Source organism: Lepidochelys kempii, chromosome 2 (assembly GCF_965140265.1).
Source record: "Lepidochelys kempii isolate rLepKem1 chromosome 2, rLepKem1.hap2, whole genome shotgun sequence".
NCBI classification, from domain to species: Eukaryota; Metazoa; Chordata; order Testudines; family Cheloniidae; genus Lepidochelys; species Lepidochelys kempii.
The window spans coordinates 57,142,945-57,170,436 of record NC_133257.1 but is presented as its reverse complement, the minus strand read 5'-3'; the positions used below and the strand labels follow the sequence as shown (position 1 = coordinate 57,170,436).

Below are 27,492 nucleotides of genomic sequence, written 5' to 3'. Positions count from 1 at the left end.
ACGCAGCATGCTATATGAAAAAAGTTACTAACTGAACTACAGGTATTAAATACTGAAAAAAGTTTTACATTTTTATTATAATTTATTTTATTTAACAATCTAAGAAGTTTGCAGCCATCAGCAGTTCCAGTGCAATTTCAGGTGCAATTGGGAATTCAGGAATCTCCGTGGAGCTGTTAGTGTAGCGAACCTTGTAGGTGAAATACATGCATACTTTGGATAGGACGTGGGATGGAATCTCTCTAAAATTCACCTCATTTGTTTCATTTTCAGCAAACTGACCTGTTTAAAAAAAGGAAGAAAGAATCAGCATCAAAGTTCCCTTGATAATGAATACATTTGTATTGCATGTGTGCAAACTCATCTAGAACACTTTGTCAGTGTAGTCTCGTTAGGATTTAGACATTTTCAGTGTACAAGCTGTATAACAGTGTGTTAAGACATGCCACAATTACTGGAGCCAAGGACAACTTCCATCACCTTTCTTTAAAAATATTCTGTTCGTTTTGGTTAATCTGACTGCCTACAAGCAATATGTGGAGCAAAGATTTGATCCTGATCTCAGTCTGTGCTAGGAGTGCTCTCTGAGAGTTCCATACTCAGCCCTGTGAGACCCACACTGATGTAAACACCTACAAGAAACAAGGTCTATCGATGATGACCACGTGGCCTGGCTGCTAGGGAGCACGATTTAGTTTGTTTAAATAAACCTTTCAGATGATTTGAAAACATCCGGTTGTACAACAGGGGCACCACATAACCTAATTTTGTTACCATTGCACTTCCTTCCTTTGTACAGTTTGTCATTTGCTTGTTGTGTCTTGTCTTTAATTATATTGTATGCTCATTAAGGCAAGAACCATGTCTACCCTTTGGGTGTTTGCACAGCACCTACCACAATAGGGCTCCTGTTATCCCTGCAGAGCCAATACAGCTTCTGAGAGCGAAACAGCTTCTATTCCCATCTTGAGAATCATCAGCAGAATTTATTACTAATTTCCAATCAATTACATCTAGGCAAGACTACTGAAGACAATCCAGCCCAAATTTAATGGGAAGGCAATGCAGATTTTAAAACGCACTTTGTAAAGCCATGCAACTTAAATAGGGAACATCCACATCAAATAAATATTCAAGTATCATTGAAATCAAGATCCATTAAATGTTTTCACGTTTCATAATCTTCTATTATGTCTGAAGAGGTTTTTTTATGTGGCTGGAGGAGCAGTTATTTACCTTGCTGTAACTGTGCATCTTAGAGATGTTCCGTACGAGTGGACCCCACTCTTAGGTGCACATGCACTTGAGATCAGAATCTTTTAAAACACGAGTGTCTGTTGGTGTTGCACATGCACCTTGTATGCTCCCATGTCATCCATCCCAAAGGCATAAAAGGCAGAGCATCCCCAAATGCTATTCCTGTCTCCTTTGTCAAGATTCTGGGCTGTAAAACTCAAGCTACAGGCAGAGGGTCCACATAGGATCCACATGTACAGAACATCTCAAAAGAACTAGTTATTATAAGGCAGAGGTCCCCAAACTGTGGGGCATGCCCTCCTAGGGGGGCACGGAGGAACATCTGGGGGGGCACAGGGAGGGAGCGCCACCCAGCACTGTTTCTGGCCCCAGCTCCACGCTAGGTGCCCTAGTTGCCAGCCCCTGCCTGTCAGCCTCCGCCCCCAGCCTCACCCCCACCTGTGGGCCCAGCCTCCTTACCCCGTCCACATCCCCCCGTCAGAGCCATGGCCATGTTCCCAGCCATGGCTCTCGGGGCAGGGAGAGGACATGGATAGAGGAAAAGGTGTGCGTGAGGTAAAACGTTTGGTGACCACTGGAGGAATATCTTAGATCTCCCATAGCTGGAATTTGCAGAGAAACCACATGGAACTCCATTCATACATTCACCAACACTATTCAGTGGTGTCAGCCTCCAGATCTGATGCTTACTTTGGTTGGGTAGTACTACAGTCCTTATTTAGATAAGCTCTGAGATTCCCTCCTCCTAGAGAAGTGGACTTCTTACTGATCACCAAGAGTGGGATCCATATGTACAAATTCTCAAAGAGAACGCTTGGTTGATAAACAGACCTCAGTCACCATTGAAATGGTCTTAGGCAAAGCCTGGCAAACAGTGTCACAAAAGTGTACAAGTCCATATGTCCAGCAATTAGAGATGTTAATGGATGATTCTGAAGTTGATTTTGACTGGCACAGGATTGGTTCTCGTTGCTGAATGTTATACCAGCTTCACGGCTGCAGATTTAGCCAAATTTCTGGAATGAAGATTCCATGGGTTTTTCTTACATGGTACTGGAAATTCTGAGCAGTGCCAAGGACCAGACTTGGAGCTGTGCTCCCTTCTCCCATGGCCAGGGAGGATAAGGAAATCTGAAATTCAACGTCAAAGAACTCAAAGACTGAATGAGCTCTCTTTGTTCTCTGGGAACCTGGAGTGACATCTTTTATAGATGGAGCACTCTCTGAATGAGGTTCTGAAGGAGATCCAGGAACAACTTTTGAGTCAGATGCTCCTCTCACGGCTTTCTCCATCAGGAAGTCCTTCACTTTAAGGGCATCTCCCTGGCTTACTAGACGCATTTTGAAAAAGATTTGCGAACTGCACACATTGCGGAGGATATGGCCTTTTCCTAAGCAAAAAAGTCATTTGATGTGTCCCTCATTCAGATAAATCACAATGTTGCATGATAGGCAGGATTTAAAAACTGGAGATTTTGACTCAGTCATACTGCTGGCAGCCACAATACCATGGCAGCTAGCTAACAAAAAACCTACCTAATTTTGAGATTTTTTTTTTTTTTGGGCCAATGGGCTGCTAACAACCAAGCAAACCACAAAACCACCACCACAAAGTTGTAGAGAAAAAAAAAATATATGAAAGAATTAGGTACAGTAACAATGTAACAAGATAGGACTACTGTAGGTCAGAGGACAATGAAGCTGTTATGACTCACGACCAGAGGCAGCAAGAAGGAACTGAGTAGCAGCTGGGGTGGCTTTGCCCTTTATTGTCTTGGGAGGAGCAGTGCAAGGGCATGCAAGATGTATGCATGGCCCCAAGGAAAACTGCTGGTTAAAAGATTCTCATATCCTGTATGGTGGGTGCAAATGCACCAACGAGTGAGATCCATGTACACAGATATTCAAAATTTAGTTAAAAAAATTGGGTTTTGATTTAAATGGCACTGAAGACTCAAGTGTTTTTGTGACACTTTCAGCCAGAAACTCACAATCAGCCAAATGAAAGTTGGAGGAGGTGTTTTGTATTGTTTTTTTGTCATCTTATGATGTAGTCTTTACCACGTCTGGACCAGACTCTTGCTCAGGATATTCCAGCAGAAGCTGTTCAGCAGGTGTTCCCACCTATTTTGATGATATTCAGAATGAATATTTTTGGTGGGTTTTTGTTAAAGATGTGACAGAATGGTGAATTCAAAAATGTGAATCTAATCACTAACTAGAGAACAGCCAATGCGGTGTAACTAGCCAATATAAACCCCTTGCAGTTTTGGATGAGGCCCAGAATCGGTCATGAGATGACTTCATATACCCAAATCTAAGTCTGAATGCCCTTTTGTCCCTGAAATTTAAGAGGATTCGGATGCACAGTTTGGTTTTGGCCCCTTTAGTTTTAATATAGGTTCATATTCACAGACCATTTGCTATATCTCCAGATATAATTTGTCTATCTGGCAGCTAGAATCTTTTCACTTGTGAACAGTTTTACCTTGATGATTTTTTATACACAATGTGCTCAGCCATGGAACCTGATTATACAGGACTCTTCCTCCTTCCTGCTGCTGTAGCCCTTTTTGATTCTTAATTGGCAAGCCTCGCCCACAGAGTCACAGCCATGTACTACTATTTGCAGATGTGGGACAGGCAGATATAGGCCCACCTAAAACTAAAGGACCACCCCCTCAGCTAAGAGGAGGAACCACTCAGCTCAGGCTACAAGTGAGTGCATCGGACAACAAAGGGGGGGCGGAAGAGGGAGGGGGGAAAAAAAAAAGCTACAGGAGTGAGGTCAAAGGTTGAAAAATCAGAGAACCAGAAGGGAACACCAAGCATAGAACTCCAGATAGCACCTGCTGCTCCTCAAAAGGCATCTAATGAGTCAATGTACACTCCCCAGAGGAGCTCTGTCCAGAGATGTGATTGAATGAGGGACTGGAAATAGACCCCACCCAGTCACAGAGTGCCCCCTATATCCAGCTTCATCCTCCTGAAGTGACAGGTGTGCACAGATCAGGAAATGTGGGGAAAAGTGAAGCTAGAACCTCAGTAAGAGGGGCTGCAAGATGATGCATTCTACATAGATGCGTGCCTGGGTCTCCCTCTCATCACAGAAGTGACAGGCATCAGGGGAGTTCGTGACCCATAGTAAGTACATGTTCATACTCATAACTCTCCAAAGGAGCTGCCAACAAATATACCCAGTGTATCATGGAACCAGAGTGGAGTACAGATTGGCTCAGAGTTCCTTGCCCTTCTCAGCTGGCCTCACAACGTGGTGTTGGGGCAGGACACAAGGGCAAGAAAGTGGATGGCATGATGCATAAGTGTACACAGATGTTTTCTGGGCATGGTTTGGAAGTGGACCAGCTGGATGTTGTGCAGCCAGCTCAGGCGCTTGTCAGGAGCGACTGGGGAGACTCACACTGCAAGGGCCTAAAGAGGAGTTCTGGAGAGCCAGGAGTAAGGAGTGGGCAGGTAGCACCCTCCTGCAGAGCCAACTTGAGGAAAGGGAGAGAAGCAGGAGGCAAAAGGCTGCTCTGAACTCCCCCAGTATAGCCCGTGACAACAAATTAAGATTAAGACTGTGTAACTACCCCAATATTGCCAAAAATAAAGTCATGAGTAAGCCCCCAAAATCATGAGATTAAAAAACAAAACAAAAAAACCTCTGTTCTGTGCCAAAAAGAGGTATTGTTTTTTTGTTTTGTTTTTTAATTTTTGAACTTCCCCTGCCCAACCCCAGTGTGCAAGAGTTCATGTTGCCCACTCTCCCAAGTTTATCGGGTAAGGTGATTTTTTGCCCTTGCTACACGAGCTCTCACCCCATCATTTGCCCATCCCCTACTCCGCAATTAGTTCTGCTCCCAGTCTCAATCCTGTCCCCACCTCCCTCATTAGTTCTGCCCATTCCCACCATCAGCACATTACTCCAGCCTCACCTCTGCTCTCCTCCCGGGATTCTTTACCCTCCTTTCCCAGTGCTGGTGGCTGCAGTACTGTCCCCTCTTCACCTTCCAGGACTGGGGGGGGGGCAGGCAGCTCCAAGGGCTCTTCACCACCCCACCCCCCATCCCAGGCTAAGTGTTGCAAGAAGGGAGAGGGGAGGTGGGGGAAAGCAGAGGTGCTATTCTGTCCCCATTACTCATACAAGAGGAGACGGAAGGAGGGAGCAGAGCTGCCCTGAGTTGCTGGGCTCTTTAGCTCCCATGCCCAATCCCAAGATAATAGCTTTGAGTTACTGAGTGATGGAGGCGGGGGGAGAGTTCTGCCTGCAGCAGCTCAACTGATTGTTTAGACCCAGGAGGTGGGGAACTAGAGTAGATGACCAATCAAAAGACTTGTCTGTTAAGGGTTACAGCTTGGGCATCCTCACAAGATTAGGCTCCAGCCGTGCCCATCACTAGCAAAAGAATCACAAGAGTTGGAAACAGTGCAGAGCCCAGACTTCTCCAGAGCCCAGTGGTTGAGTAGGGATGGAGCAGAATCAGCACATCTGGGGCACACTCCAAGTTTCAGACTGTACCCACCTCAGTGATATCCAAGGGAATTTCAAGATGGGGATTGTAGCAATTAGTTTTGGCTATCAGTAACTGAAAGATTTTAAAATGTAGCCTTCTCCTAATCTTAATGAATCCTCTCCCCCACCTATATGCCATTTGAAGGAATGGGAGGGGGGAAAATCACTTCCACAGACAAAAATAGTAGTAATTGTAATTGCTTGTCTTACGATAGCACCCAAAGACTTCATATACAGTTGGCACATGAATATATACATAAAACTGATAATACAAGACTAGATAAAGCTGAATTGTTCACATAGGAACAGAAACCAATCTGGACTGGGACTAGTCACTATTCATAATAGAAATTCAACTTTTATATAACAGATTATACAAATCCAAACACTCCACAAAATAGGAAAGTGAAATAACTGAATTACAAGATGCTACAAAACACATTGCACCTACCTGGACCACTCAACATAGCTTTTATTGTTCCTGATGTTAACGCATGCTCTCTTTTTACAATAAACTCATGACCATCAGACGATATCAACTTCACATACATAGCATCAGGGCCCTCACACCCACCGTATGTTTTCTCTTCTCCATCTATAACAGAAAACAGATTAAATGATACTTTCAGAATATCTGGTTAGTACTTTCATAGTATGAAGAAAGCCAGTATAGCTTATGCCTTTATTACAAGCATGAAGCCTCAGTGCACTTACTTCTGAAAGACCAAAGAAATAAAGAAATGCAAGGTAGCAAAGGAGAGGGTGGAGGATAAGACGAGGAAGTTGTTTGTTTCTTTTGAAGTTTAAGTTTTGCTATCTGCTGAATTTTTCAGCTTTGTTTCTTAGCGAGCTAATTTAGTTTTAATATACTGTTACTGATCTGTCCCCTCATTCCCTTGTCCCTGACCAATGGGTCAAAACATAATTTCAGACATTATTTCTTTTTCTAGCAAAGTCTATTCAGGGTTAATTTTTTCCTTTATATAATAAAAATAAACCCTGCCACTCAAATCTGAGACTATACTTTCTGCTTGCTCTAAAGTGGCTGTTAAACAATCCTCATGAAGTCGTATTACCAGGGAAAGGTCATGTTTCTAGCGTTAATACATTAGAACACAGTAATTAAGAATTTGCCAAATGAAGAAGAAACATCTCTTCTTACAGGCATTATCTGTTGTCATGCTTCTAAGAGAGCAATTCACAGAATAAAAGTCTTTGCCTGCATTAATGCATTCATTTAAAAAGGAACCACAACAACTTTAAAAAGTCAATTTGAGGAAAGTTTACTTATTATTGCAAGTAACGTAAGTTTACTGCAACAAAGAGTAAACAAAATGTTCTTTGTTCAAAGTGCTGTCTAAAGTAGAAAAAAACGGAAAATAGTTTCCTCTGTTTATGTGACTCACACAACAGCAGGAAAAAAATTATTTAAGTAATAGTAAATGTCACTGTAAAACAACAAAATTAGGCAGAGAGCATAATACCTGAAACTCCTTTCCCTCTCTTACCCCTCCCGCACACCATTAATTAGATTTCAACTTGTGCCTTTGGGTGACCCAAGGGAAGACTACAGAAAAATTCAAAAAAGTTTCAAAACCTGAAGTGATAAAAAAAGCAAAACACCACTTTAATCCAATTTAAAATTAGAAGTTGTATTTATAAAAGTCTATTTTCAGGTAGTGTGTGTTTCCACAAAAATAATATACATTTACATAAGTTACTATAGTAAATAGCACTAAAGTTTCTTTAAAGAGAAGTTAATAAACTGTATATTCTACATAAGATTCCATTTCAGGGTTGTATTAATGTGCTTATTTATTTTAATTTGTACATAATCAGTAAGATGCTAGACACCCTCAATATCTGCAGTCAGTACAAAAAGAAAAGTATGATTATAAGAAAGGTAGGTGATAAATTTACTTCCTTCCAGCAGAATCCAGAGGTGGTAAGAGAAGAGAGATGTACTTTTGAAGATGGGAATTTAATCAGTAATTATTAGTAAATGTCATTTCTTCTGCCACCCAAAAACAAAATCAATGATTTCTTTTGTTAAGGAAACATTAGAGATTAAGTGTACCAAATACGTACTGAACTTGTAAAGAGTCTTGTTAATTATGTCTTGCAGTCAGTTCGGAAAACGTGGCTTACTCTCAGGACTATCAGGGTTAATCAAAATAAAATTACTATATAAATTATTAGATGAGGATTTTCCACCAATTACTATTAATGCAAAAGCTCAAGTTGCTAAAAAGAAATACAGCTGGGAAGGTGTCAGTGTCCATAAAAATAACTGAATCCACCCAAGCCCACGTTAAAAGCTGGCTATTTTCTCACTATGCAGTCATTTGAATGGAGAAAGATAGGGCAGCTCCAAGCACGTAAAATCAAGTTAATTACGATGACATAGTAAGCAAAATTAATTGTTACGTAAAGCTTAAAAATGCAACCTCCAAAATTCAGAGCCCTTTCCTACTCAATTCCATCATTCTAAAAGCCTCCCAACGTGTTTCATGTTTTAAAAATATGAAAAGATGTTTGTTAAAAAATTAACTTACCCATTCTCTCCTTATTAAATGTTTATTGCTTTGCGACAGCAGCTTTCACTGTAAGATGGTCTGAAAACAAGAAGTATTGACACAAGCGTCAAAATTACTTTTTAGTAGTAATTTCATAAGTCAGAGTTTAAGTGATCTACCATAAAGACTGATGTTCTAGGTATAAAGAAAATTTTCATGATGACATACAAGTCTGATTAGAAGTATTCAGTAGATTCAAGTTTCAGGATGTGTTCTCTATGCATCAGATTCTCACAAGCTTTACGAAGTGAAAGCTGACTATGTTGTAAAAATAAAGTTTTAAACCTTTAGCAGTCAAGGTTCTTAGAAAAGCTAGTTATAGTTTCGAGAACTTTAGGGGAGAAATCTGTGTACATAGATTTTGCTACTACAATGGCAAAATTCCTGTAAGAAAAAAACAGAAGAAAAATAAGCACTTTGTGTCACAGTGCAGTTAATACCGGTGAAAGGTTCACGGCTAAACAAGTGTAAAAACTGAAGCCTTCATCTGCAAAATAATTCCAGTATGGACAACAGCAATTCCAGTTTCTTTGTATGTCACTCCAGTTATGCTCTGGAAAAAGACAACTCTAGGACAGCTTGAAAGGTAAATTCCACTCACCCACTTACCAACTCCTTACATTTATTTGGGGTTAACCCTCGAAGCATGAAAATGAACACATATTAATAGAATGTTGTGGGCTTCCTAGAGACTCAGGAAAACAGCACCAGTAGCAGTGAAGTTAACAATATTCTGGTCAGTTTCACACATGCTACTCAGAACTCTGTGGACAGTAATGAAAATGTCAAGAATTCTTAGTGATTCTTTCTACTCCTTAGGAAAGCTGTGAGTAACAGCAGAGGCAGGCACTGGAATTATTCACTACAAAGAAGGACCATAAAAGGGAGGCTAGGGCAAAGATAGAGTACCAGAAGACCTCTTTCTTCCCCCTCCCCCTATCTCCCACACTGATGGAGGGATAGAGAAATGGAGACAAGAAACCTTGTGGGAAAGTGGGAGAAGCAAAGAGAGAGAAAGCCCCTTTTCCTTTCCACTAGTTTGGGAGTGGGATCATAGAAGCTTGACAATAATATACCTATTAGCCAGAGGCTGATAAAGAGAACTCTGAGCAGGGTAGAGACAAAATCCAGTAGAGAAAACAGTCCTTTCCAGTGACTAGTGGCAGAGACACTTCTCACCAGGGACCAGCTCCTGAACATTACTGGGGAACCTCCCACCTTTCATATCTGCTTGCTGAGAAATATAACAAGGCCTGAAATTTGTCAGTCTCTGCATGAGAGGGTAGTTCAGTCTGCATACCTATTCATGCCATCTGTGTTTAGTGAGACTAAACAATGGTGCCAGGCGGTGTCATGAAAAGAATGGAAGCCACCGTTCAACTCCGTTTACAAAGGCCACCAAACAACGTATTATACCCATTTTACCGAGGAAACAAATTAAAGGAAAATTTTTTTTCTTATGGACCAAAGCCAAATTTGAACCAGTAATCTTATAGGTGAGACGCTCCTGACCATCACATACACTGGACCGTTGCTAGAACGCAGGATTTGGGATCCATGCCAATTACTGCGTTATAGCGGGGACAGCGTTAAAATGAAATTATATTTTTGTGATTGAAATTTCAATACAGGTATATGTAGTTGTGTATTTCCAGGTTATAGCGGGCTAACGATAGCATCAAAACTCAGAACTGTCGCGAAAAACAAGTCTACAAGATACAGTACTCACCACGGGTGTCAGTGGAAATTGTGTTTTAAAATGGAAGCGTTTTTAATGGATTTGTTTAAATGCTTTGTGTGCTTTGTTTTGACTGTCCGCTTTCAGGTGCCATGAACTTCCGTCTTCGCGTATGGAATGCCATAGAGAAATTTATGTACACTATATATATAAATATGCGTATAGAAATTTTTGTAGTGCTAATTACCTTCACCATCCATAAAGTATTGAAAACCTTAGAAAATAAACTCCTACTTGAAGGAAACAAACGAGAAAGAAAGTGTTGCTTTATTAGAGATTTAAAGTAGACATTACAATAAACTAGTCTAGTTTTTTTTTAAAAAATGTCAGTGAGTTGCTTTTGCTTCTTGCTGCTTCCGCTTAGCAAACTGTGTAGCTGCATAATTTTTATAGGTTCAACGTCTTGTGTCTCAAACCATCTCAAAGCAGTCTCTAAACCAACTACGGTCACAGCTGACGTTGGAACGACGTCCACTTCATCTTCCCCTTCTTCCACAGCGAAGGCCAATTCTTCAGCTTCTGGAATGTTGTTTGGTCGTACTACCTGAAGAATTTGGTCATCCGTTAGACTTTCAGCAACGGGACAAAATTCTTCTGCTTCATCGTCGCCTCTTATCCAGGACTCAATATTTTGTGGCTGAACAGTTACCCCGAGCCCAGACAGTTGCTGGGACAGCTCCTGAATCCACTTCATATCTGTTCTTCCAACTTTCTCCTCTGTAAATCCCTCGAAATCGAATTCCTCATCAAACTGATACAGTATGTGTCTTTCCTCCAGCAATCTTGCATGAATTATAAGGTAATGAACACAAGGTCACTTAAAACTCAAAAAAATTGTACTGTACTTAAATTTGGGATCCATGGCTGCAACCATGGTATATCAAAATTTGCGTTATATAGATGCGTGTTCTAGCGAGGGTCCGGTGTACTTCTGAGTCTAAAATTTTCTGAGGGTTAAATTGTGCACATGCTCATACAAATTCCCTATTTTCCCTGTGCTCACCCTGTTCTTGATATTTCCATGGGAACTCCCGCAGGGAAGCCATAAATGTTGCTATTCCTGCACATAGCACTTCCTCAGGAGCAGCGTAATACTGAAACAAACCTAATTTCACTTTATAGGCTAGAAGCATATGTAATGGTAGAAAGGTTAATGGTAGAAAAGTTAAAGGTAGAAAAGTAAGGCAGGTGTCAATTTATAAAAAAAAAAAAAAAATCGACAGAATCATAATTTCAGTGTTGTCACTCTATGGTGTTGTTGAAGGAGTCACTGCCCCCCTACCCCCAATCCTGGCTCCCAACTTCAGGACCTCTGGTTGGTGGAAATTTTGATAATGTTGTCAGAAGTGGGTTGAGTTGGGTATCACTCAAATGCCCTTTCTCCTACAAACACAATGGTACCAAACATGACAAACCTAGAACAATTGCATAGATAGATATTTGAAAAAATGTTTTAACTATACTTAACACAGGCATGTCACACATGCAGCTCTCACGAAGTTAAATTGTGGCTCTTGACTGACAGTATTGTATTACCAGTTAATGCTTAGAATGATACTTGGATTAATTTTTTTTAATGTTTCAGATTACTATATAAAACAGAATGAGTGCTTCAAGCTGATTTGCCATTATTGGTAAAAAAAAAAAGCAGTTCAGTAGTATTGACCATCAGCGTTGTTCATTATGCAAAGAATAATAATGAGGCACTGGTTAAGATGTTAGCATCTAGCCAGAAGTTAGTTGAATCCATCCACAAATGGTTTGCATATAGTTACATAACATACATGTGTTTGAAATCATTTACTAATGTGTACAGGACTTGCAAGACCAGTTCCACACATGCAGTCTCTCAATGACCTACTGCATATGATGGAGAGCTGCAATATCGCAGAACGGATCAAGCAATTTGGATCAGGTTGAATCGACAGCAAAGCCAACTTTTGGGATGATATGGTGATACATGAAGAGGGCTGAGTCTTTGCTGCTCTTTATTTGATCTGTGGGAGTGCTAATTGGAATTTGCACCTTGCAGCACTGGAAGACTACGTGACATACTTTTTTGTTTTAGATTTAATCAAACTATTCTGCAATGCTTGTCTGGTACCTTGCTAAAATAAGAAGTTTAGAAGAGTCTGATGCTGACATATGGGAAGAATTCTGAAAAGGAAATTGGGCTGTTAAAAGGTTATCAGTTCCCTTCTGTGCACTTGGTTCAGACGAAGTCCTAGAAAATGAAAACAGAGCAATGAAAATTGTTCGGGGTAGGTGGCCATAACAGCAGCCAAACGCTCTTTCCTGACAACCCCAGAACTCCATCTAATTTCAAACCAAACATCAATCATGGAGGGATGACTTCCCCAGAAGTAACCAAGCAACATCTAGACTCATTAGGTAGTGTTAAATGCCAAGAAAGGGCAATTTTAAAGCTACAGGATGAGCTTATTCAAATTGTATTAGCATATGACAGAGCAGAGCTCATTAATATCATGACAAAAGCACTATTCAGTGATAAGATAGCTAAATATGTCAGTCGAATGGATACTTTGGGTTTCGAAGGCTTCACACGAGTCAAGACCCAAAGAATTATCCAAGGTTCTGTCAATCTATGGGTCCCAATCAAGAACAGACTAAAGTTGTGTTTGTATGCAAAGAAAATCAAAGTGAAGGTGCATGGACTGTTACAAAAAGTTAACCATAGGTCATGGTTTGCTTCTCTCCTGGGTCACATCCAGATCTCATCATGATGTTGATCTACAAGACTGGGAAAGTATGAGTTCTCCAGGGTACCACAACTGATGTTTGAATGTGACAGAACAATGCATACGTGCCAGGCAAAAAGAAAATTAATGCTCTTCTTGCGTGGTCTTTCTTAGCCAGCACCCATAGACTACATGACCAGTACGTTATGCTAGCAAAGGCCTTTCAGTGTAGCAATCATACATGATATGGCTGAGGAATAAGCTCTCGACAAACGAGGAACAGTTAATATCTGCCCACGATTTGACGAATATTTCATTTTGAGATTACAAAGAAAATACTGGACCCCTGACAAAATCCACTTCATGTCTGACACCTGTGTAGAAGAATCAATTAAAAATATTACTAGAAAGAAGACACTTTGTGGTCATGTATCTGCCCAAAACAAAAATCATTGACTCAACAAATATCTTCAATGTCACAGTGAAGAAGCTAGTCTCATATTTGCATGAAGGAAGAGTCAACTACATACTTCGCAGAAAAAATGCTCCACTGTGCCTTTGCATTGCTCAAAGAATTTTGCTGTTGCATGCAGTAATACAGGTATGTCCTCAAGCTCCTCAGTGGTGTTTCTTTATAGTTCCCATGAGGAGGTGCACACTAAAATTATCTTGCATGCCATCAAATGTCACAAAGAGAGGTGCTACTGTTCTAGTGCTCTGTGAGACATTACCCAAGACTTCAGCAAGATTCTGTTTTTGTACCTGCTGCTTAGGAGCAGAATCGCTGTATATCTTTCAGAGATGTGTTCCTATCATTTGAACCATTAAAAGCTGCCGCACTGCCAGGTTTCCATGTCCTTTCAAGATGTGACACTGGAAGGTTGGCTGGAAAGACCAAATTATCTTACTGGAGGGCATTTGATTCAGCCTCCAAAGACTCTCTCCTAATTCTAAAGGTGCTCAGAATGGCTGAGACAGTCACTGATGAGGTCAAATGGACTGTAGGCATTTCTATGCCAAGTTTACCATTTGAAGACCAACATTACAATGCTTGCAGAGCTATGTTGATGGATGTTTTCCAAGGAATGGACAAATGAAGAAAAACTGCCCCCCAAAAGGGGTGTATTTATACTTGATATCAAGATGGCAAATCATCAAGCAATGGCATTCTATAATGCTGGGGGGAACCAAAACTACCCTCCCCTAGTGGACATGGATATGTCTTTGGTGTGATCAGTATGAAGTGAGCTGTAGCTCACGAAAGCTTATGCTCAAATAAATTTGTTAGTTTCTAAGGTGCCACAAGTACTCCTTTTCTTTTTGCGAATACAGACTAACACGGCTGCTACCTGAAACCTGAAGTTACACAAGCTCCCAAAATCAATCCTTCAGCTAATCAAATGCTTGTGTACAAAGACCAGATGATCACCACTCTGCAAATGTTCGGCCAGCAGCCTACCTTGTACAAAGATGTGTGACTGTGACGTAGACAAGGATCGGTGTGACATGTCTAACAGCATTTTGTAGACATAGTCGACACTGACAATGACTGATGAAAAACATGTTTTCAGTTCTACATGCCAAGGCTAGCTTCCCTAGGATTAGCCAAGATGCATGTCTTTTATGTAAGCAATGCATCCCTGTTGAAAGTATAATTTTAAAAAAAAGTTGACTTTTAAACATTTTCTCAACTGTTTATCTACATAACTGTTCCAGGTTTGTCATATTTTGTACCATTTTGTTTGTGGGCGATGGCCTTTTGAAAGAAAGAAATGGGTTGAGTTGGTTATCAGAGGATATTATCTAAATTTCCACCAACCAGAAGACCTGAAGCTGGAGGAAGAGACTCCCAACTGCCACAACACAAAGGGTGATATCATAGAAATTATGATCCTGTAGATTTTTATGAATCAATTGGCACCTCTCTGTCCCTTCTACCACTAACCATGGAATGAGATTTTACCACATTATATTCCCAGACTATTACAACTCCTGTTGCAGTATGAGGAAAGCATTCAGTGCAAGAGCCAAGTAGGTATGATACACAGCTGGAGATGGGGAAGTAATATTTATCTTTCTTTTTCGAACCCTCTAGCAGAGGATCTCCTGTGCTTCCTTCCCCACCCAATGAAACTGATTAAGACAGCATCAATTCCACTTTACTGCTAGGAAAGTACTACCAGCAGCAACAGCAGTGCAGGTGTAATCCTGAGTAGGAAAAAAGCAGGAGGGGTGGAGGAGTAGGAAATGGCAATGCTAAGACAAAGGAGGAAATGGGAGGAAAACAAAAGGGAAACTGGGTGAGTTGAACCCAGGAAGGATAGAAAATAGGTAACCTAGTGACAGCCTATTAGAATCCCTTACACCCAGTCAGAAGAGGCTGGGAGTGCTACACAGGTAGCACATAATCTCCCATAAATGCAGTATTTTGTGAGAGAACAAGTGCATTGTACTGTTTTCCAGCAACTACCCTCAGGATAACTGGAGCAAATTCAATATGATCCAGAGCAAGCTGCAACCAGCTTTCTTTCCCCAGCCAATGGGAAACAACGAGCCACAGAAAACTGAAAAATAGGATGAATGAAGGCAACTGTATTTGATGTTGATGCCTATCTAATTTGTTATTTTAATACCCCAGAAACAGAAAAATCCAGAAATAAAAAAATAAAATTTGAAAGTGGTTAGAAGGGTGCAAGGGTAAAGAATGTCACAAGTTATACTTCAGATTTTACTGCTTTCAGACACCTTTCCCCATATACAGTTTTTGCACACAAAAAGTCTCACACAGAAGGCTGTACTCACAATTCAATGCTTTATCCAGCAAGGATTACTTTGAAGTTGTCAGCTATACCTAGTCTTTCCCAATTGAGCTGGAAGTGGTCATAAGCATTATTTAATTAGTAATAAGTTAGAAATAGGCAAGTCAAGTAATTTAAGTGCATCCCCTTATAAGAGCAGATTAATCAGTATATTTTCTAGTAGCAGTTTACATTTGTGACCCAGGGACCTCTTGATGCCAACTAGCAGAGTGCACTGAGGATGCAAAGAGTTCTACAGGGATCCCCTAGGTCACATATATGCATAATAATCCACAAAATTACACCAAAAGGGTGCAATACGAGATCTGAGAGCCAGTACCCTACTGGCCATCATCATTTCAAAATGTATGTACAGATCATATTAAAAAAGAGTTATGTATCTATACTGGAAGTTAACTCAAAAGGTTTTGAGAATGTAAGGCAGGTAATAAGTAGTTGGGTTCCAGGCAGTGGGTAATAGAAGCTTTTTAGTGTGTATTGTCTACTTCACAATACAGGCCTATTTGAATATGGAGCCAAAATGCTAATCAAGAGAAAATGTACAGGAATAAAACAGAACAGCAGGAGGGGATCCCATTTGAGTAAAGAAAATGGATTGTTGAAGTATATCTGAGGGACAGAGATCCCCTCCTGGATTTTTTAACCACTGAGGAGGCAACCTGATAGCGTGACTTGTCCTGTGAATGGAAGACCACAGCCAAGCCTGGCTGTAATACACTGGAAGGATCTTGGGTGAGCTTTGCCCTATGAGACCTGAAAGTAACTAGGTAAACAAGTCTAGCTTCTAGAAAGCGACTTATGATTTTATTTTATATGTAACTATGTTTCCAATATTTCTACTTGCTATCATTTGAATCCCTACTCGTTGTTAGATATTTTTATAGTAAAACAAGCAAAAGTTTATTTAAATGCTGTCTGTTAAGTGGAGCGGCAATCTAAGGTGCACTGGTAAGCTGGCAGGGTACCGTTTTAGAGAATTCACAGGTTGGCTACTCCCAAAGAACATCCTATGGATCAAGGGCTGGACATTCTAGGGGGATGCTCATAGCATGTCTATTGCTAACCTGCAGAGGGACAGCGGAACCTGTGTTGGCTAAGAGAGAAGTGCTTGTGTTGCCTATGACCAGTGGAGTCAGGGAGCGGATGGACAGCAGACACAGACAAAGCTTCTTCAGACTAAGGGCAGATGGTAGTGAGGTGCCTCACAACCTTGACTACCCCTGGGAAGTGTCATAACACTTAAATACCATGTTTCTTCTGAGAATCTGGAAGCACCTTACTTAAGTATTAACCTCACTTTACAGAGGGAAAAACTGAAACCAAGGTTAAGGGCCAATATTAGGGACCTAAATATGCAGAACAGGTACTTTTGAAAATTCCACTAGGAATTTAAATACAAATACACATTTACAGGACTGAGTACTTGTGGAAAACTTGCCCTAAGTGACTTAATCAAGGTCACATTAAGTCAGTGCCAGTCAGGAAGAGGATCCAAATCTCCTAACTGCTAGTCATCTGCTCTAGTCACTAGTGCATGCTGCCTTCCTTTATTATATGGCCTTTCCCTGCCCAGTCCACGGAGAACCCACCTAAATAACAAAGATGAATACTAGACATTCTGTTGGTTTCCGCCTCTGGAGCATCTCTTTAGGGTAGAGGCTTATGTGATATTACCAAACAGGCAGCTAAGCAACCTTGCTTAACTCCCAAAGTGCACACATGTTTGGTTAGCAACAATTCCGACACCATTTCCTTTACATAAAGGCAGAAAACACAAAGCAAAACATTTAGAGGCAAAACAGGAAAAAACCCTACAACAGAATTGTAAAGTGTTTACAAAGTTGCTAAACGATTCACCTTACCCAAAATAATATTTATATCTATTTATGATTTTCACAAAATTAATTATTTGACAGACATGGAAAAACGGTCACTGGTTTCTCTAAATTGAGAAACAAAATTCATCCGTAATTAAAAATTAGTCTTATACCAGTGCCTTAAATATGCTGTGTGGATGTTAAAATTCATGTATTTTGTAAGAGTAAGGATTTTTAATCAATTATTGTACATAATTTTCCTACTTCAAACTGTTTTGCAGCATAATGTATGCCAGGTGCCTGTTACCTTCTCCGCACACAGAAGTTGTTGCAGTTCAGCATTGTATACAACTCTGTACAGTTGTTTCAGAATCAACCAAAATTAAGGTTTCAGAGTAACAGCCGTGTTAGTCTGTATTCGCAAAAAGAAAAGGAGTACTTGTGGCACCTTAGAGACTAACCAATTTATTTGAGCATAAGCTTTTGTGAGCTACAGCTCACTTCATCGGATGCATACTGTGGAAAGTTTAGAAGATCTAAAGATTCTTACAACTACAATACCCACCTGTGGAAGTGAAGAAACAGATTGATAGAGCCAGAAGAGTTCCCAGAAGTCACCTACTACAGGACAGGCCTAACAAAGAAAATAACAGAACGCCACTAGCCGTCACCTTCAGCCCCCAACGCAAACCCCTCCAACGCATTATTAAGGATCTACAACCTATCCTGAAGGATGACCCAACACTCTCACAAATCTTGGGAGACAGGCCAGTCCTTGCCTACAGACAGCCCACCTTGATTATCATACACATTGTAAGGAGAGTGATCACTTTAGATAAGCTATTACCAGCAGGAGAGTGGGGTGGGAGGGAGGTGTTTTTTCATGTTTTGTGTGTATATAGTAAGATCTTCTAAACTTTCCACAGTATGCATCCGATGAAGTGAGCTGTAGCTCACGAAAGCTTATGCTCAAATAAATTGGTTAGTCTCTAAGGTGCCACAAGTACTCCTTTTCTTTTAACCAAAATTAAGAAAGCTGCAATGTAAATCAGAAGCCCACTCAACTCCTCTCTCAGTGTCAACATCTGACATTTGGGTTTTGGGCCTCCCCCTCCTCTCAACAACTATTTTAACCATTTCCTATCCACAACAGTATGGATCTTAGATCTGGTATATCCTTGCAGGTTATGTATTCTCTGCTGCACAAACCAAGTGGAACATGGTTTAAGTTGTTGACAGTTTTGACCAGGAATTAATATGATTGCAAAGAATCCAGAGTCAATATGACATCCAGGATGGTTGATTTATACAGCCTCTTTTACATAGAGATATACAGGATTATTGAGATACAAGGACAAAGTTGAGGGACCCTAAACCATTAACCCAGCATTTTCTATATAGTAGCCACATTTTTTCCCCCTTAACTTGAATTTCCTAGCTTTCAGATGTTCATTTTTAAAAGCAAAGATACTCTTAAGTTATTGATATGTATTTAGAACCTTAACTCTAATTCAACAATGTTTGGGACTCTTGCAATAAGTCAACAGCTATGAACATTTCCTATTTTATTCAGAATTAACTGGTTTTTAATTAATATTATATTGCTGCAAACCTCCCCAGCAGAAAATTTCTTAAATAAATTTTATCTAAATACTAGAGACTTTTCCCACATGTCTCCAGTCAGATACTTCAAAGAGGAATACATTTGTTACTGAATAGTGAACAGGTTTTTAGAAGATGCCAAGTGATCTGCTTGTAACAAGCTCTCAGATTTCAATAACAGTTGCTCCCTGTAATAAGGATTATTGGAGTGGAGGGGGCGCGCAGGGATTAGCTACTCCATACACATCAATGAAAATTGTTTACTGTTAATTCCAAATCAGAAGCAGAATGTCAAACTATTCTCACATGAGGAAGTGTGCCATGAATTACAGAAATTTAATGCTTGCATAAGTGCTGAAAACAGTCAGGATTGGTCTTGCATGATTTCTCCTTCTAACAAATGACAATTGAGGCATTCAAGACTGTGAATGGTGAAATTAGTGAAGACAGAATAGCATCTTGTTTTTATCTTTCTTGTTGCAAAATAAGAAAGATGATGAAATTAAAAAATAATATATTCCGAATAATGAAAATAGAAAAATTTTAAAAGGCAGTCTCATGGCAAATCTACTGCTGAGGAAGGCCATGGATAAGCTGTAGCCTGATAATAAAGAGGGCTGAATGATGTTCTAAATCACTAACATTTACAACTGCAAAAGTAATCAAATAATATGCTTCAGGATATTAGCCTGCAGGAGTCAAAATTTTTTTTTCCAACCTGTGGTACAAATATTACAATAGAGTAGGTGCTTTATATCTGTTCTTTGCCTCTCTGAAGCATCCAGATATGATACTGCTGAAGGTAAAATACCATATTAGATTAAAAAAATAAGAATTGACATTGATTGGTCAAACAAACACGTAGGATTACAATATGACTGACACACTCCTGAGTGGGTATTTTAAAAAGCGCCCCCAATTACAGCCCTATGCAGACTACCCTGACCTTGGGTCTGGACATGCAAAAGTTGAAGCACAGTACACACTCTAACCCCTTCAACACACATGCCTGCCAAGCTGTCAGGCAGGGACTGGAGGAAAATGAATAGCACCTTGGAACTATCATGCAACCCACCAGCCATTACCATGGGTGTCAATGTGCTTGTGGTATAGGTCAGCAGCAACTTATTACCACACCCTCCCCCCATAGTAAGAAGAAATGGAGGGAGTTGTGGCTTGGAGGTATGTTTGAAGCACAATATCACCCACACTATTCAGGAGATATGCAATTTACAGACCACCTTTTGATCAAGGTTGTACCTAGAAGCACCATTTAGCCCTAGAGATTTTCCCCATAAAGATGCTAAAAAAATTCATACTGGGATATGACTACTGGCAAAACAATGGAACAGTCTTCAGTCTGCAAACTAAAATAATTTGAAGAGAGGTTTAGACAATATAATTTTTTAAAACGGCTCTCTTCAAATGTCATCTAAAGAAATTCAGCATCAGCTGCTAAGCATATGCAAGACCAGACACGTATTTAAAAGTACTAGTAAGTACATCAATACTCAAAGTTTTACCCAGTTAGTGTTATGCATGTGAGAATGAAGACTGTTAGGCCATCTGGTAAATATCAGCGTGCAAGCAGTGGGCCACTTAGATGGTTCAATAAACCGGTGGTTCTCAACCCTGGGGATATTCAGATGTCTTTCAGGGAGTACATCAACTCATCTAGATATTTGCCTAGTTTTACAACAGACTACAGAAAAAAAAAAAAAAAAAGCAAAGTCAGTACAAACTAAAATTTCATATAATGACTTGTTTATACTGCTCTATATACTATACACTGAAATGTAAGTAAAATATTTATATTCCAGTTGATTTATTTTATAATTATAGGGTAAAAATGAGCAAGTAAGCAATTTTTCCAGTAACAGTGTGCTGACACTTTTGTATTTTTATGCCTAATTTTGTAAGCAAGTAGTTTTAAGTGAGGTGAAACTTGGGGGTACACAAGACAAATCAGACTCCTGAAAGGGGTGCAGTAGTCTGGAAAGGTTGAGAGCCACTGAAATAACAGTCAAATATAGATATGCAAAGACATATTTATCTGTTCCAGTAAAATAGTAGCTACTGTGTCCACTGGATAACAAATTCATAATGACAGCATACTTAACTAATTTATGGTAATTAAAGACAACTGAGGGCAGATTTTGGCCATAGTAGTTTTAGAATATTAACATCTAGCTATGTGTGCTCCAACAACATATTACATCTTACTTTTAATGTACTCTATTATATCCATTTTTTCAATATACCAAGGAAGTAATATGAGTGCCTTCACCATCAGTACATTAGCATACAAGTCAAATATGATTCAGAGAGTTCACACCCCTAAAGTTTTCAAAATGTCATCTTTACACAAATAAATACAGAAGTGTGTGTAGGGACAAAATCAGAAAGGGTAAGGAACTACATGAATTACTACTAGCAAGGGACATAAATGGCAATAAGAAGAGAGTTTTGTAAATACATTAGGCACAGGAGAAAGACCACAGAAAGTGTAGGCCCACTACTTAATGGGGAAGGAGAGCTAATAGCACATGACATCAAGAAGGCGGAGGCATTTAATGCCCATTTTACTGCAGTCTTCACTATAGAGGTTAATTGAGATCAGATGCCTAGAACAATTAATATTCACAATGAGGGAGAAGGAACAAAATCCAGAATGCAGAAAAAACAGGCTAAAGACAAGTTAGATAAGCTAAATGTATTCAAGTCAGCAGGATCTGATGAAATTCACCCTAGGGTTGGGTATTTAAGGAACTAGCTGAAGCAATCTTGGAACCATTAGTAATTATCTTTGAGAACTCATGGGAGCACATGTGAAGTCCCAGAAGACTGGGGAAGGACAAACATACTACCTATTTTTAGAGAGGGAACAAAGAGGACCTGGGAATTATAGACCAGCCAGCCTAACTTTGAAACCTGGAAAGATATAATTATTAAACAATTTGTAAGCACATCCAGGATAACAGGGTAATAATTAATATCCAACATAGATTTTTTAAGAACAAATCATGCTAAACCAACTTAATTTCCTTCACTGAGCAGTCTAGTGGATGGAAGGGTAGAGGGGAAGCAATAGACATGATTTATCATTATTTGAGTAAGACTTTTGATGCAGCCCCACACGACAGTCTCATCAGCAGATCACATTTCTGTAGTTTAGATTAAAATTACTAGAAGGTGGTTGCATAACTAGTTGGAGAAAACACTCAAAGTTTATCAATGGTTCATCGTCAAAGAGGGAGGATGTGTCTAGTGGCGTTCTGCTGGGATCTGTCCTGGGTCCAGTATTATTCAATATTCTCAAGAATGACTTAGATAATGGCGCAGAAAGTATGCTTATAAATTTTGTGAATGACACCCAGCTGGGAGAGGTTGCAAGCACCTTGGAGGACAAGATTAAAACTCAAAGTGACCTCAGCAAATTGGAGAGCTGGTCTGAAATCATCAAAATTAAATTTAAAAAAATGCAAAGTACTGCACTTAGGAAGGAAAAAATCTAAGGCACAAATACAAAATGGTGAATCTTTGGCCAGACAGTTGTGCTACTGAAAAGAATCTGGGGGAGTATAGTGGTATGAGCAGGGTCCTAGAGCTCGGACTCCAACCCAAGCCCAGAAATCTACACAGCAACAAAATGGCCCAAGTCGGCTGGCACAGGCCAACCACAGGTTTTCTTCTGCTGTGTAGACGTACCCTACAAGGATTGCTAAGTACTGGATAGGCTTCCCTGTGGAATCCCAGTCACTGGAGGTTTTTAAGAACAGGTTAGACAAACGCCTGTCAGGGATGATCTAGGTATTCTTGATCCTGCATCTGTGCAGGGGGATGGACTAGATTACCTCAATGTCCCTTCTAGCCCTATGTTTCTACAAAATATTGATCAATAAACAAATAGGCTAGGTGGAGCAGCGGGCTAATGCATTAGCTTTTCACCTACAAAAGTATAGTTTTAAGTTCTGTTTACATTCTAGGTGATTACGTTTTAATGTTATTCTAGGCCCCGCTGTCATGGGTTTACTTCACATAGTTACCACACAATTTCTTGTAAGTGCATTTACTGCTCAGGAGAAACAGAACTGAAAGATGAGTTACATCCAGATTCACAAAGATATTTAGATTCCTAATTTCTACTGATTTCTATGGAAGTTGGAGTCTAGATACCTTTGTGATCTGGGCTTTTGTGCAGATCAGGACTGAAGTATATTAATAGAGCAGTGTGAAAGAAAACTTGCACATCTATTTGCAATTCAGCTGGCTCAAGGCTGAGGGGTGTGGGGGGTCCGAATGCAGCTGGTTGGGGCTCAATGGGGTGAGGGTCTGGGTGCAAGGGGCTCGTCAGGGTAGTCCAGGTGCATAGGCGTCGGGGCTTGTCGCAGTGGGGTTTCCTGTGTGTCAGGCTCAGCTGTTGGTGGTCTGAGTGCAGGGGTGGGGGTCCAGATGCGGGAGGGGGAACAGGGCTGGGGGTGTGGGGGCTCAGCAGGGAGGGCCGGATGGTGGGGGCATCGGGATGCACAGGGGTTGGGTAGCTGAGGGAGCAGCTCCCCATAGTGACCCCTCCCCCCTGCGGCTGAGGAGCAATGGGGACAGGAAGCAGGGGTGGGCGGTAGGAGAGGATTCTAGAGGTGGGTCTGACCCAGACCCAGTCACTCCATGTAGGGAAAGTGCACTCCTTACCCACCACCAAGCCACCACCTGGGGCATCCCAAGTCCTGGGTGGGCTAGGGAGTGCAGGGTGCAGGGAATAAGTCTTGACAGGGGTGCCCAGAGCTTGGAGGGAGGGTCTGACCCAGAACCAGCCAGGGCACCTCCAGCCCTCCTCTCCCCAGTGATTTACCTCTCTGCCAGCTGCTCCAGGTGCCTGAAACCACATGCCCCTGCGTTGCTGCAGAAGGATACATAAACACTCTTGCAGCTTCCCTTTGCTTCCCCATCAGAAAGTCATTTTTCTGCAGGGACGCAAAGAAATCTGCAAATTCTGCATGTGCACAGTTGTGTAGAATTCCCCCTAGAATATTATTTGTAGCATTCTAATTACAAAGTGAACACTCAAGTCTAATCTGCCTGCATACAACATGAAAAATATGAACAATGATACAGAAATATTGCATCAAGAAAGTCTTCAAAACCATTTACCCTTTACATAGACATATAGGTAATTTTGGGGAATGTGGGGGAGAATGTGAAGGGAACAGTCAAAGAAAATGATTGTGCATAAGGAGAAAACTTCTAGTACACTGTTCTTTAAATACCTCTGCCTTCAATCCTGGCATAAGTTATTTTCTGCCTCCTCATTTAACACAAAATTCTTTCTTGTTTTAAAGTAGAACCCAGCCACCCCTTTATTTCACTATACCAATGCCAAACCCAAGTCTTCCACACTCCTATCTCTAAGGCACTGTCTAGGTGGGGAACTTTACAAAGCTTTTCCCACCTGTACCATTCCCAACTCACCTGATCAGTGGCAGCCCTAGTATAGAGAAGGTTCAGAAGATATCCAGCATTTTTACTCAAAAAACATTATGGTATTTGGAGATCAAAGCAAGAGGGGCCTTGTGCTATATAGGATTTTCTCCCTTCCCCCAAGCATGAACCCTGTAGTCTAAATGGTTTTAATGATCTGTAAGTGATCAGAAGTGCGTGAAATATAATAGGAAAGAAAGGTGTGTGGATATTTGTCCTTTCCGTTTAGTGCCAGTCTTCACTCACAAGCTGTAACACAGATGCTGGATACTGCAACTTGTGAAAGAAGACTATCATTAATGAGAAACTTTAGTTTCTCTTTTCTTCACACAAATACATTACTTTACTCCCTACAGATATTTAAGAGCATTTAGACTAGCAGGTCAGGTTTAAAAGGAAGGAGACAATCACATCTATCTCAAGGCAAATCTCACTTTGGTACCTAAGCACCGTAACCTACCTTAAAAAGGTTCCTAAATACCTCCATCCTTGGGGTTTTTGTAACGGAATTATTTCTTTCTCTTTAGGGAGGGGACGGGAGGGGAGGGGAAGGAGGCGGCTCCCCCGCTGGCGGAGGAAGCCGTCAAAGCAGAGCAACAGTTACAGGACTGCTTGAGAGAGGATTTTTGTTGTCGGTGTGTGGATTCCAATGAGATTGTTCCTACCCCTACCCCTGAGCCTCCCTCAGGCCGCCCCGAGCCCTGAACACGCCCCCAGCCTCCCCCCGCCCAGGGATGAGTAATAAGATTTCCGCCCAGGGGGTGGCCGCTTCTCGGAGCGGGGCCTGGGCCCTGGCCCGGCTAGCAGAGGGCGAGGCCCGCTCCTCCCTCAGGAGGAAAAGCCTCGGCGGCGGCGGCGACCCTCCTCCCGCCGCGAGACGAAACGCGGGGGGGGGGGCGCCTCTCAGCTCGCGCCCCCTCCACTCCAGCCGGCCGTGGCGGGGACTCACTTGTCTCAGCTTCACTGCCTCCACTCCCTGCTCGCAGGGCCCCCTGTTCCGGGCCAGCTGCCTCACAATCACTTCCGATAGGTCAAAGGTTAGCGCCGCCTGCCGCCACCATAGGGACAGCCAGCGTTCCAGCCTCCTGGCCTTGGACGGTTTACCAAGCCCAGGTCCCAGCATGCCACGGCAGCCCGTGTCCCCCGGAAGTGTTGCATGCTGGGAGATGTAGTTCGCAGCCCGCACTCTACGGGCTTGGAGACTGCTAGGAGGAGCTGCTCCACCATGGTGGAGAAAAGGGTAGGTAATCGAGGGCCATGTTGTGTCCCCAGTTGGTGGATGGCTGTATTGCCAGCTCGCCAAAGTTCATGAGTCCAGCATTCCTCCCAAAAAATAATCACTGGCTTAAAAAAATTCCCAAGGATTTACATTTGGGTAGGGTGACCAGACAGCAAGTGTGAAAAATCAGGATGGGGGTGGGAGGTAATAGGAGCCTATATAAGAAAAAGATCCAAAAATTGGGACTGTCCCTATAAAATCGGGACTTCTGGTCACCCTACATTTGGGTTCTTTTTATTTGCCATCTGGTTTATCAACCTTTAGGGCTTACATTTTCAATTTTTTTTTCCTGCAATGGTACAGGGCTAGAAAGTTACTTTTCAAAACAATAATAGCTGAGATTCAGCTCAATCTCCACAGATCAAAGGCTCAAGTTTTTGAACAAGAATATAATGCTCCCTACTCAAGCTTGATAGGAAGGCAACATTGGGCCCATAGAATATGGGGATCATGACAAATGATCTGTGGTGCCCCTAAAATCAAGGTGAAATGCAAGGAGCACCTAGTTATGGACCAGGACTCCATTGTGCTAGACCAGATACAAACACAGAAGAAAAAAAAGGGTGATCCTCGCCTCAAGAAGCTTACAATCTAAGTATAAGATGAGACAACAGGTGGATGCAGACAGGCAGGAGAGTACAAGGAAACAATTATTAGCATGATAGGCAGTGATGTCAGCATACGAACAGCCTAATCATTGTCAAGTTTTTTGTAGGCATCATAGCAAAGGAGAGTTTTAAAGAGGGATTTTCAGGAGGATAATAAGGTAGGTTTGCAGCTGTGTATAGGGTGCTCCTCCCAAGTGTGAGGGCAGCTAGGATTGCCAGGTGTTCAGTTTTTGACCGGAACGCCCAGTCGAAAAGGGACTATGGCAGCTTCGGTCAGCACTGCTGACTGGGCCGTCAAAAGTCCAGTCAGTGGTGCAGCGGGGCTAAGGCAGACTCCCTACCTGCCGTGGCTCTGTGAGGCTCCCAGAAGCAGCGGCATGTCCCCTGTCTGGCTCCTACATTTAGGAGCTGTGGCCAATGGGAGCTGCAGGGGTGACGCCTGTGGACGGGGCAGCATACAGAGCCACCTGGCCGCACCTCTGCATAGGAGCCAGAGGTGGGTCATGCTGCTGCTTGTGGGAGCTCCTCGAGGTAAGTGCCACCCAGAGCCTGCACCCCTGACCCCTCCCATGCCCCAACCCTCTTCCCCAGCCCTAATCCCCCTCCTGCCCTCCAAACCCCTTGGTTCCAGCCCGGAGCACCCTCCTGCACCCCAAACTCCTCATCCCCAGCCCCACCCCAGAGCCCGCATAACCTGCCAGAGCCCACAATCCCCCCATTCCCCAATCCCCTACCTCAGTCCTTATCCCCCTCCCACCCTCCAAACCCCTCGGTCCCAGCTTGGAGCACCCTCCTACACCCCAAATCCCTCATCCCCAGCCCCACCCTAGAGCCCGCACCTTCAGCCGGAGACTTTACCCCCCCCACACACACCCCACCCCCTGCCTCAGCCTGGACCCCCTCCCACACACTGAACTCTTCATTTCTGGGCCCACCCCAGAGCCTGCACCCCCAGCCAGAGCCCTCACCCCCTCCTGCACCCCAACCCCAATTTCGTGAGCATTCATGGGCTGCCATTCAATTTCCATACCTAGATGTGGCCCTTGGGTCAAAAAGTTTGCCCACCCTTGCCTTAGGCCCTCCTATTTTTAGGCCCTACTGGTCAG

At 41.9% G+C, this 27,492-nt stretch overlaps 1 protein-coding gene across 6 annotated transcripts; it reads right to left on the bottom strand.

Annotated features, from left to right (window-relative positions):
* Nucleotides 1-58: 58 nt before the first annotated feature.
* ELOC (elongin C) lies at nucleotides 59-25,605 on the bottom strand. 6 transcript variants are annotated; one of them, XM_073330811.1, is made up of 5 exons: nucleotides 25,449-25,603; nucleotides 20,548-20,726; nucleotides 8,329-8,388; nucleotides 6,225-6,368; nucleotides 59-282 (listed from the first exon to the last, which is right to left on the bottom strand). In XM_073330811.1, the coding sequence occupies exons 3-5, from the start codon at nucleotides 8,330-8,332 to the stop codon at nucleotides 92-94; spliced, it is 339 nt and encodes a 112-aa protein (XP_073186912.1). In that variant the 5' UTR covers nucleotides 8,333-8,388; nucleotides 20,548-20,726; nucleotides 25,449-25,603; the 3' UTR covers nucleotides 59-91. The 6 variants fall into 6 exon arrangements, 5 of the variants coding, with proteins under 5 accessions (XP_073186912.1, XP_073186914.1, XP_073186911.1 ...); XM_073330813.1 differs by lacking the exon at nucleotides 20,548-20,726 and adding an exon at nucleotides 15,589-15,656; XM_073330810.1 differs by lacking the exon at nucleotides 20,548-20,726.
* Between the last annotated feature and the right edge of the window lie 1,887 nt (nucleotides 25,606-27,492).

What these genes read in the sequence shown, in the direction of transcription:
- ELOC (XM_073330811.1), bottom strand. An exon ending in AGCTATGTTGAGTGGTCCAG is followed by an intron (nt 283 to 6,224) that starts GTAGGTGCAATG and finishes TTTTTTAAACAG; the next exon opens with GTCAGTTTGCTGAAAATGAA.